Genomic DNA, 12,267 nt, shown 5'->3' with positions numbered 1-12,267 from the left:
ATAAGTAGTTTTTATTTCTCCACAGACAGACCAACTCCAAGGGGATAAGCTGAACTTCAACTGGCTCATTAGAGAACGAACAGAGTTTTCTTTGATCAGTGCCATATACGGGTCGGTGAAGAGACGGGTTTCATCCTTTACCCCAAAGCACAGGTTAGATGTGCTCTGCAGCTGCTCCTTCCTGCCCGCGCCTTTTGGCCAGCTCTTGGAATGACAGGAAACCTCAGGGGCTGGGGCTAACAGGAGAGAAAAAACATGCGCACAGGTCACGCAGACCCAGGTTCGAGAGCTGTCTGTCCCTGTTCAGTCGGATGCACGCAGGTATTGGTTCTCCTCTCCGGCATTAGTTTCCACACCTGGCCGAGGGGAGGATGCCACCTGCCTACAAAAGCTATCACGAGGGCTCAGAAAGGACAATGCACATGAAAAGGGTCCTTGTTAAACCAGAAGGGAGTTTGTAAAGGACTGGTTCAGGTCTGTATTCCTAGACTTCAATGTAGCTCAGGGCAGATCACTCACCGTCTACTCGATGAACTAAACAAAGATTACCAGCAGTGAAACCATTTGGTCACTCTGCAAATATTCGCTGGCCACCCAACGTGGATCAGGCATGGTGCTCAGTGCAGGGAATCCCAAGGGAAACGCCAGACAAGTACCCTTCTTGCCACTGTGGAGGTACAGATGGGGTGATCTATCCAGAAGTCATGATCTACTGGGCAGCAGGGGCTGGGAGGGCAGAGCTCTCTCATGGAGACCAGGAAGGGCCTGCCATTTAAGAACTCACTGGCCAGGGACTCAGCCAGTTGAAGGTCTAGGTGGGGACAGGCAGCCCAGGCTAGTCCAGGGGCTCAGCACTCATGGAGGCCGTGCCAACTGACTGGGATGGGCACTTCCCACTACCTTTCCTGTGCACGACACTCATTCACGTACATGTCCCCCCCACCCCCGCTTCCAGTCAAGTGCAAGTCAGCATCTTCCACCAGAGTGAGACAAGACCCACCAGATAGTTCCGCTTGCTTCCTTCTGGTCTCCTGACCTCACGGCTTCCTCGGATGCATTCATATGGATTTGTGGTTTCAGATTTAACACACATGAGCACACACCACACACGCACTACACATACACCATACATCCATAATTTAGACGCAACCACAGTTGCGCCCACTTCTTACTCCCCAGATTTCCCTCTTTATTGGATTGATTTTCTACTGTGTTGGAATAAATCCTCAAGTAATGTTTTTTCTAATAAAAACTAGCTATATAAGGATATCAACCGTTTTCGTCACTTTAAGGCAGATTTTGGATCGCCTTACTGCAAACTCAGAAGCGCAAGCTAGAGTTAATACAAGATGCTCGGAGGTCTTTGTTAAATTGAGCAGACCATTTTTCTTCTGTGTTTCCACAACTTAAGCATTTCCATGACTAGTAATGAAGTCCATTACAATCCAAGAAATTTTTTAAAATATCTTTTGAAATATGAACAGCCACGGAAATGCCTAAGGGCGAAAACAAGTTGCTACCCTAAGTAGAGTCCAACAGGCCATGGGCAAGGCGGGCAGTCAGTACAGGTCCCCCCATCTGAAAGCAGGCTGTTCCTTGGAAACCTCTCAAAAGCTGAAATGGCATAAAACAAAGCAAACAGCATTAATTCACGTGGAAAAAAATTTGAGCGTTCCCAGACCCAAAAAATAACCACTCTCAGGGCTTTTCTGATACCTTAGGTCACTCCTTGCTAACGGACGCACAGAGATAACCACAGATGCTCACAGAGTTCAAAACTCACAGCTGGACGCTGAAATGCTGAGCGTGGTTCCTAGGGAAGGCGCCTGGAGGTGCCACTCTCGCTCAGGGTGCGTGCTGTCTCTCTGTAAAAGCTCGCTGTAAAACCAATGCTGAAACGCTATCTTCGCTTTTCATCTTCTTTTTGTAAAAGCGAAAATCCTCTTTGGAATCTACTGGCTAGCGACAACAGGCACTAATGTAGGTCTTTCACAAAAGCAAAGTGGAGTAACGCAGACTTTGAAAAGCGGGGGGGGGGGGGGAGTACAAATACAATTTGCTCCAAGACATCTAACTTCTCATATGCAGTTCCCGTTGTACCGATGCTGTGATACAACCTGGTAAGTCTCCAACACCCCAAATGCAAACCCTAACTGCAAATTTTGTCTTCTTGTATTCCGAGAGTCTGTAGATCCCAAGGCTCGAAAATTAAGGAAGGGGAGAAGGGAGACGACCACACTCTTTAGACCATTCAAGTTAAGATCCATCTGGCAGTTTTAAGTCTATGAGGGGATTAATGGAACTCTCACCCTGTAGAGATGACACCCCAGGGTCCTCCCCACCACCCAGGCAGACACTGCACCCCAACCCCTTTGCACTGCCTCCCCTGCCAGGCAGGTCTCACCCACCCCACCGGCTACAATGATCCAACCTTGTCACTGGAGTTTGAAGCTGCGGTTATCAAACACTGGTGCTGATACTAGCATTGTCCAGAGTTTGGCATGGCGCTCACAGCACATGTTCACCAACGAGAGATTTGGACCGGTCTTGAGTGAAACTGACAGCAAGGCAGTAAAAGGGCAGACAAAGGGCAGGCAGTGGCCCCCCCTGTGGGAAAGCTCCACGGCCTCCCTGTGGGCACACAACCACCCCACTGTATGCTAAGGGCTGGTGACCACAACACCCTAGAGAGGTCTCTTTTGCAGGTCTGTGGGTTGCTCTCAGCAGAGAGGTTTCGCCTTGGCCCTCTAACGGGGAAATAGGCCCCTAAATAAGAAGCTTTGAAGGCTTTTCAAGGGAAGGCTGAACCTGGTGCTGCCACCCCCACTGTGGAGGGTATTTGGTTAGGGAGAAAATGAACATACTGTTTCCTCCTTTCTGAACTCAGCCTGTCCTGTATTTAACTGCAGTTGAGGTGCCAAGCTTTGGGTCTCTTCAGTTTAACAGGGGTGGCTGCTTCCTGGGGTCCAGAAAGCAGAAGCAGCTGGGCCATGGTCACCTCATGCTCACTTCCGAGAGGCATGGGCAGGCCAGACCCCACCCCCGCCCTCGAAGATGGAAACGTGAACATGAACTTGGTCAGTACCTAACGCACAGCCACGGAAGCAGCTGGCAATCTCCCTGCAATACCCAGCTTCCTTTCAGCTTGCAGAAGATGGAGACTTCCCACATACGTCGAATCCCACGAAATCAAACCAAAGCACAGTGCAGGGGCCCTGGACACCTAATGGTGGCTGAGGCTGTGGGGACCTACCCTGATTCCTTTGTTCTACCCCCAAAAATGGATTTGTGGGATCACAGCTCGATACGCTGACAGAGCTGGAAGCATCCTACAGACAGGACAGTCCACAAAACCCCTCCTTTTGGGTTCCTGTACTCAACTCCAATGTGCATGTTGGGGCGGGGGCATGACATTTTCTCCACACCAATAAGCAATTCTGTAGACACCAACTAAGTGCCCACAATTCAACTCAATCCCAACACTATCGACCTGGAGATAGCATCAGATCCCACAGGGTGAGGGCTCACTCTACAAGACGGTACCACCCCGCCCCACCTGTCCCCATTTCAGACACTAGTCACAAGCCCAGGCTGTTACCTATGCTCTGACCTACAGGCTACCAACGGGAGGTTCCAACGACCCCCTCCAGCTCAGAATGCCAATCATAAGCACCAGGCTGTGCCTCCAACCAACTGGCTATAAATCAGAGGTTCCCAAGACCTCCTTCCTTGGGTTTCCTTAATCTGCTAGAGCAGTTCACAGAACTCAGAGAAACATTACACTTACTAGATTACCCATTTATTATAAAAAGATATAAATGAGAAACAGCCAAACAGAAGAGATGCACAGAGCAAGGTCTGCGGAATGGGCAGGGAGTTCCATGCCCCCTCCAGGTAGATGCGCCACTCTCCCGGCACCTCCAACCACCGGGTGGTCACCTACCCCAACCCTCTCCTTTTGGGTTTTTAAAGGCTTCACTACGGAGGCACTGTTGATTAAATCACTGGCCATTGGCAACTGATTCAACCACAGTCCCTTCTCCTCTCCCCAAGGTCAGAGGGCACGACTAAAATTCCAACCCTCTAACGGCAGGACTGGTTCTTCTGGTGACCAGCAACCCCTCGCACTCGGGATTCTTAGAGTCACAGAGTTCAAAGCTCTGGCCACTTGATGCTGAAATGCTGAGTGTAGTTCCTAGGGAAGGCGCCTGGAGGTGCCACTCTCGCATTAACTCTCTCATTAACATAACAAAAGACAAATTAGCGGCTCCTCTCAGGAAATTCCGAGGGTTTTGGAAGCTATGAACCAGGAATTCTGTATAAAGACCTCAGATATAGAAAAAAACATATATAGTACCTCATAATAACCCTCCTGCTCTTGGAAAACTGCCTGCTCAGAAGACCTCAGGGGGACCCCATGCCCGCCAACACTACTGATGCTAGGGCAGGCAGGGGTAATGAAATCTGGTATGAGGCTCAGCCATGCCTGTTGGCTTTTTGGGTACCCTGGGCTGAGGACTGTATACTACCAAAGAGGGAGGGAGGACAGGACGCCCTCTTCCACCAAGGGCTTGTGGTTAAGAGAGCAGAGCACAGCTGATGGGCAAAGGGAGCCTGGGATGAGACATGTCAAAGCTGGAGAGGGCAAGATGGAAGGAGCAGCTGCCCCGCCCAGTGCTCCTGGCAACACGGTCCCCTCTTTCCGAGGCTGATCCCTGTGCTCAGCCAGTCCAAGTGCACAGTCATTCACAACCTAGCTCCTCACCCACAAGACAGCGGGGTGTGACGCACGGTGAGTGGGTCTGAGAAGAGGACAAGAGCGAAAACAAGCATGCCCGGTCCCCTCTTCCTTGCCTCATCGTGGCCCGTACTCTCCAAATTAACCTGGACTTTACTTCATAAGACAGGTGTACCCCGACAAGCCACAAGATGAACTTAAAAGGCTACTGCCTCAGCCCTCGCAGAACCCACCCCATGAGCAGTCTCTTGAGCCCATAACTCCCGCACCACAGCGTCATCCACAGACCACGTCTCAGCCCAGCACCCTTGCCTACCTCCAGCACCGGGACTCGGCGCGGAAGCCCTGGACATTGTTGTCCCCTCCAATCAGGTACACAAAGTTGTTGAGCACCGCGATGCCCTGGTTGGACATGCGGGGGGCCAGGGAGGCGGTGAAGTGCTTCCACTCTCCCAGTAGGGGGTTCAGGTACTTGGCCTGGTCACTGAGGACAGTGGACGGTGTGGAGTGAATGCCCCCAAAGCCCACGACGCACTGGAAGTCCGACCGCAGCTCTGTCTGAGGGCCCTGCAAGCTGGGCTGCAGGCTCTCGTTGCGGTGGTACATGAGGGCGTTGGCCACCGTGTCCCTCAGCGGGCTGGGGTCCAGCTTATCGTGCAGCCGCTGGAGGACCTCAGCTTCCATCAGAGGAAAACGCACTGTCTCGAGGAGCTTGGGGGGCTCGTGCAGTGAGATCTGGTCGGCCTGCACCTGCTCCAGGGTGTAATGGTAGAGCAGGGCGCCCTCGTAAACCTCGGTCTCGCAGGAGACCTCCAGACGGTTGCTGCTGAGGAGGGAATAGACCTTCTCCAGGGGAAGCTGGCGGTACTTGTCAGTCCGAGAGAAGGCCACGAAGTTTTTGAGGATGTAGGTGTCCAGCTGCTCGGTCAGACGGCTCAAGTCAAACAGCTCCGCCAGCCGGTAGACATCAAGGATGTTCTCTTCATCCACCCAGGACATGAGAAAATCACAGCAGAAATGGATGATTTCTGGAATCTGTGAAGAGAATAAGCCCCGTTCAAGCCCGGGCTGGGAACAGTGTCTGGGTGAGGGAGACAGAGGATAACAGCCGTTGGCTACAGCTGGCCCCTCGCCACACCCCCCAACCTTTCCTGAAGTGGAGGCGTGGCGCAGCTGCTCTCCCCCAACTCTAGAGGCGACGGGGACTCACTGCAGACTGACTGGGTTTAAATCCAGGCTTGGAAGAGGTCTGTGGCACGTTCTTAACTGCTCTGAGCCTCGGTTTCCTCCTCTATAAGCAGAGAGGAATAAATTGAAAACGAGACCGTACCCAGAAACTACCTGGCACAGAGCGGACCCTTTCAGATCAAAAGCAGTGAATCTCCAGAGAATCAGGAAGCAGCACAGTGGCCACCACATTAGCCACCCATGCTCTGGAAGGCACCTGGGAGCCCAGGCTTTCTACGAGACATCCAGTTCTCTTCTCCTGCCACAACCCCCGCAGCTGCAGCCTGCAGCCCCAGGGAACCCACCCCCCACCCCAGGAGCAGGGCCCTGAACCACCCACAAGCTAAGAACTGCCAGTATGGCATTTCAGATGCTCACCCAGCACCCTTCCTGGGAACCCCACACAGTTCTTGAAAGGCTGGAGGCCATCCTGCCTGGGCAGAGGCCTGCATGACTCTGGCTAGCACAGGGGTCCCGGGTGGCTGACATCTGCCCTTTTCCCATCATGCAGAAGAACTGGTGGTTTGAAAAGAGGGCAAGACAGAATAGTGCTGAGGTGGGAGCCGAGAAATGAGCCACAGGCTTAGAGGCCATCCCATGATTAGACAGTCAGAGGCTGGCAGGGTGAAGGAGACAGAGAGGAGGGCTCTAGGGAAAGCGGCCCAGACGTTGCTAAGTTGTTTAGAAAAACAGGATTTTGAAATTGCTCTAAAAATGGGAATACCTCACTCATCATCAACAAATTAACCAGTACACACACAGTGATTCTGCTGGTATGTGAAGCTTATTAATACACGTTTAAAATCTTTTTATCTTTATTTTTTTCTCATTCCAAAGATACTCCATACTTGCCAGGTCATTAGCTAAGCACTCAATGGAAACCTGCAAAGTGCCAGGCATGTGTCTGCCCCAGATGGAACATCCCCATAGGGCTCTGTTAGGTCCTGAAAGTCTTCACTCAACTACCCATTTTCTCCCTCGGCAGGCACTTGTGCTTTGCCTCTTCTTCCTAAAATACTACTTCTGATCTGTCATGGGCCAGGACACTGAGGACCAGGTTCTGGGGAGGAAGTGAGAGCAAACAGCCCTCAGTGGGCATGAGAAGCAGCTCCTGAAGAACCCAGGGACCGTGTCACCCTCTCCTTCCCATCCTCATTGTCACAGCAGGGGGCCCTCTGCTAGGGACACTCGGAGTAATCACCCCAGGTCTGCCCAGTGCAGGAGCCCCAGGAGAGGCTCGGAGAAAGGAACCCTTGCTGCGGGTTACCCTGTGTGACAGTCTTGCCGGGATTCAGATCCAGGTCTCTGGGGACACCACCAATAGTCTGATCCTGAGCTAGTGAGTGCAAGGCACAGCATGTGGGGGCATGTGGTACTGGCTACACGAACAAACATGACCCTCGTGGGCCTATGGACTTGGAACTGGTATACCAAGTAACACTCGCTTTAAAAACAACACTGCATAGATAAGCCCACTATGTTAAAAATAAAATCCCCAAAAGCTGGGCTGCTCAAGGTAAAGCAGGGGCTCCCCATCCCATGCTGCCCCCCGCAATGGCCTCAGAAAGTGCTGAAGTGCTCAGGAGCACTGGCTCAACTCCATCTACTCACTGCATATGGTGAGCCATGGTCAAACCAACCCAACAAGCACAGGCCAAGCACCTCCCCCTGCCCATCTGAGAGGAACGGCGCAGGAACTGCTGGGGCCCCGAACACCCTTGAACAGGTTGGTTTTCCTGACTTGAGGTTTTTTTGATGGCCCCAAACGTGTTCTGACCTGAAAAAAGGTCAGGATAATGAATTCAGCATAGTATTTCATTTTCATTTTCAACAAATGTAAGATGAGACGTCTCTTCAGCCAGATGAGACCGTCTGACAACGGCTCCTGAAAGCAAAGGCACGTGTAGGCCCAGCCCTTGAGTGACTGCACCAACGCACCGAGGTAACACAGCCTTCCAAAACGTAAGTCACGCTGTCAAAGCCTCAGAAAACTTTCTGAGTTCTGTAGGAACACAAGTATTCAACATTCAATGACAAAAAGGAAAGTAGGTTCGAAGAGACTGACGAGGCCAAGTGGATGAGCGAAAAGGCCTGCGCAGCTGTGGGGACAGCTCAGCTTCATCAGACACCAGGGCACGTGGGACGCCACACACCTGCCTCGGGGTTGGCCCCCATGTTTACATGAGGGATCTTCTCCGGGGCGGGGAGACCCAGGCAGAAGGAAAGGAACCAGCAGAAGAGCAGAGGGCAGAGGAGCCTGGGCCTGGAGGGGTCTGGAGCAGCTATGGTTTGGCGCCCGGGGCTGGCTGAGCCGTGCAACACCCTAGAGCCTCTGCCCTACCGGCAGTCTCCTTTGCTGCCTGGTATCCTCGCCTCTGATCCCGCTCACGCTACTGCCCAGCAGACACCCGGGGCTCACCCCCTGGGTTTGGGTCTGCCTTGCTGGAGCAAGGGCAGCCTCACCTGCAGCTGGCAGGCGGCGACCAGCGTCTCCTGGACATTGCTGAGGCTGAGCTCCAACTCAGAGGTATAAATGAAATGCAGGATTTGGCACATGGCATTGTAGGACACGCCGTGGATCAGGACCTCTTCCTGCTCCATCTCCTTCAATCCCCCAGCAAACATTCCTCTGCAAAGTAAAAACATGAAACAGTGCTGTCGTATCAATCTTTATCAACGATAAGGGCGCCTGGGTGGCTCAGTCTGTTAAGCGTCCGACTCTTGATCTCAGCTCAGGTCTTGATCTCAGGGTCATGAGTTCAAGCCCCACAATGAGCAAATCTGTATCAATCAGGACACCAGCCCAGGCCGCAGAGAGTGAGAGGGAGCAGGGAGCATCACCCAGCAGTGATGAGCAACAGAACACTGGTTCGCTCTGTGCTCTGAGTCTAGCCACAGAAGGTGCCCACCAGCTCCTGATCAAGTTTGGACAGCCATCCTAGAAATCACTGTCTGTGTTTCACGTGCTGCAGGGTGTGGCACCTGAGCCTCTTGGAGCCAAGGACAACGTCTGGCTTGCTTCCTGCTGCATCCACAATATACTTCCTGGATCACAGCAGCAGCCCAGAGCATGTCATGAATGAATGGATGAATAAATAAATGGGAAACAAGTCATAAAAGTCATTTCATCCAAAATATACTGAAAAACTAAATGCCAAGTACCATTTAGGGTCAGAGGATTAATAGTCAAGTAAAGTAGTTAAGACTCCTACTTACAAGGAGTTTGATGCTAGGGAGGAGAATAGGGCATTTCTGAGTGAGGAAATGCTAGAAAGAAGCACAACAAGGCACCGGATCTAGGAGCGCCCAGCCGGGAGGGGGGGAGCAGGTGGACTGTGATGAGGAGCAAGGACAGGCCGCGACGGGGTTGGGTGGTACCTCACCAGCCAGTGGATGGCATTCCAGGCGGCGGAGACAGGACCTCAAGTCCTGGGGCAGGGATGAGTTCAGTATGCAAGACAGCAAGGCCAGCACAAGGAGGAAGTGAGCAGGTGAGACAGGGCCAGAGCCTGCTTCCCCCAGGTCAAAACTGAGTCAGGATTGAAATCCAAGCACAATGAAGCGCTGTCGGGGAATTTTACACAGGAGGGTGGTGTGAGCAGACTTTTCAGGCAAGAGGGTTCTTGTGGGCCCGGGGTGGGGGGGGCGGTGGCAGAGGGAACATGCTGAAGGACTGAATCTAGGAGAGCACTGGAGGAACCCGAGCCCTTGGCTGGGTTAGCTGGACTGACAGGAACTTGGGAGGAACGGGGTCAGAGAGTGAGGTCGGAGTCACCATCAGTGAGATGCCCCTGACGCATCCCAGGGAAGCCAGTTAATTAGTTGTTCAGGGGGAAAGCGGCTGGTCATCAGGGGAGGCAGCAGGGCTGAAATATGACAGCCACATACAGGGGACAGAGTAGCTATTTTTACATTCTGTTTATTTTTCAACTAGGTAATATATATAGCAGTGCAAGACTTTAAATATACACCAGGGTGAAAGTTTCGCTCTTCCCCTCCCTCCTCTGCTCTGCTCCAGGCCAGCAGCTCCCCCTCCCAGGGCAGCACTACACCCAAAGGCAGTCCATGTATCTTATACTCTACATCCCATTTTGACTTAACAATGCATCTTGGAAATGGCTCCTTAGCTATACATAGGGCTGCCCCTCTTCCTGTAAAGGCTGTCATGCTTGATTTAACCTGCGGCTGCAACACACTCAGGTTACCTATTTTTGTTCCTTAGAGAGAAAAGGGAGGGAGAATCCCAAGCAGGCTCTACGCTCAGCACAGAACCCGACGTGGGGCTCAATCTCATGACCCTGAGACCCAACCGAGCTAGCCAGGCACCCTTTAAAGTGCCATTTCTATGCTTTTTTTTTGAACAGTCCAGATTCTTTGTCCAATTTCTATTAGACTCTGTCTTGTCAATTTGACAAAATCTGCCCTTTTTCGAATGAGTTGAAATTTTTTTCCTCCCTCGGATCTTTTGATTTGACGATGCTGTTTGCCATGCAGAAGTTTGTCTGTTTTGAATGCAAATTTCTCGTTTTCTTTTTTGCCTGTGAGTTTTACCAGACTTAGAAAGGCTTTTCTCTCTGAGATAACATTAAAAAACATTTCCCCGGGGTGCCGGGGTGGCTCGGTCAGTTGAGAAATCAGACTCTTGGTTTCGGCTCAGTCATGATCTCGGGGTTGTGATATCAAGCCCCCATGTCGAGCTCTGTGCTGAGCGTGGAATCTGCTTAGGATTCTCTTTCCCTTTCCCTCTGCCCCTTGTAACCCACCCCCCGCTCGCATGCTTGTGAGCGCACTCTCTCAAATAAATAAATAAATCTTAAAAAAAATTTTTTCCCATGCTATCCTCTATAGTTTTTTTAATTGTTGATTGGGGTACCGGGCTGGCTCAGTTGGTAGAGCATGCGACTCTTGACCTCAGAGTCCTGAGTTCAAGCCCCACGTTGGGTGTGGAGCCTACTTAAAAAAAAGAAAAACTGCTGAACCACTTGAGGCACAACTCTCTTTGGTCATCCTGAATCCAGGTTCATATGACACCAGCCACCTCCGCCCATGCTCCGTCCACCAAGTTTGACCCCAATGAGATCAAGGTCTTACACCTGAGGTGCGCTGGTGGGGAAGTCGGTGCCATGTCTGCCCTGGCCCCCAAGACCGGCCCCCTGGGGCTGTCTCCAAAAAAGGTTAGTGATGACATCACCAAGGCAACCAGTGATTGGAAGGGTCTGAGGATTACAGTGAAACTGACAGTTCAGAACACACAGGCCCCAGGATGCCTGGGTGGCTCAGTTGGTTAAGCGCCCAGGTCTTGATCTCAGGGTTGTGAGTTAGAGTCCCAGGCTGGGCTTGGAACCTACTTAAAATTTAAAACAAACAAACAAACACAGAACAGATAGGCCTAGATTGAAGTGGTACCTTTTACCTCTGCTCTGATTATCAAACCCCTCAAGGAACCACCAAGAGACAGAAAGAAGCAGAAAAACATTAAGCACAGTGGAACCATCACTTTTGATGAGAGTATCAACACTGCCTGATAGATGCGGCAGCGTTTTTAGCCAGAGAACTCATTCTCTGGAGCCATTAAAGTGATCCTGGGGACTGCCCAGGCTGTGGCCTGCAATGCCTTTGGCCGCCACCCTCGTGACACCACAGGTGACATCAACAGAGGTTACTGGAATGGCCAGCTAGTTAAGAACTACAAAGGAAAATATTTCAATAACAGATCATTTAACAACAACAAATCGATCCACCTGAAGTTTATTTTGGTACAACGTGTGAGACAAGGGGCAACTTTGTTTTTCGAGAGGGACACCCCATCATCACCTTCCCCCACCTGGGATGCCATCTTTAATAAAACACCAAGCTCCTGTCAGGCTTGTGTCTGTGTTCAAAGTCACTCCTTTCCCAACAACGTTCCCGTATCTCCTCAGGCACCAGAAGCAGCTTGGATTCCTGCAGCTCCGTAACACGTGTGACCGCAGGGTAGAACCAGTCTCCTTTTATTACCTTCCCAATAATTTCCTGGCCATTGCTTGCTTTTGAAAATTCGGACTTTAGAATCAGTTTGTGCAATCCTCCCACCCCCCATAAAGTCTGTTGGTATTTTTATTGGGAATGCATTACACATATAGACTGATGGAGCGAGAGCTAGCATCCCTGTGATGGACACGATGGGCTCTTCTATCTCACAAGCCAGCCTCTCACAGACCTGGCACTCACACGTTACGTTTACTACTAGACGTTTTACTCCACACGCACCCCCTCAGGGTGCTTTCCTGTGCTCTGTGGTACATGGACTCACTCTTTGGGGT

At 51.5% G+C, this 12,267-nt stretch overlaps 1 protein-coding gene across 3 annotated transcripts in view; it reads right to left on the bottom strand.

The window, feature by feature from the left end:
* Window positions 1-12,267, bottom strand: part of KLHL22 (kelch like family member 22) — a 37,112-nt gene that overhangs the window by 12,864 nt on the left and 11,981 nt on the right. For all 3 annotated transcript variants that reach the window (XM_048221519.2, XM_044379531.3, XM_048221520.2), the window contains 2 exons: window positions 8,429-8,594; window positions 5,055-5,773 (listed from right to left, as the gene is read on the bottom strand). In XM_048221519.2, the coding sequence (XP_048077476.1) occupies window positions 5,055-5,773; window positions 8,429-8,594 (885 nt within the window). The remainder of the gene's footprint in view (window positions 1-5,054; window positions 5,774-8,428; window positions 8,595-12,267) is intronic.

Source organism: Ursus arctos, unplaced genomic scaffold (assembly GCF_023065955.2).
Source record: "Ursus arctos isolate Adak ecotype North America unplaced genomic scaffold, UrsArc2.0 scaffold_34, whole genome shotgun sequence".
Classification (NCBI taxonomy): Eukaryota; Metazoa; Chordata; class Mammalia; order Carnivora; family Ursidae; genus Ursus; species Ursus arctos.
This window is presented reverse-complemented; position numbering and strand designations above follow the sequence as displayed.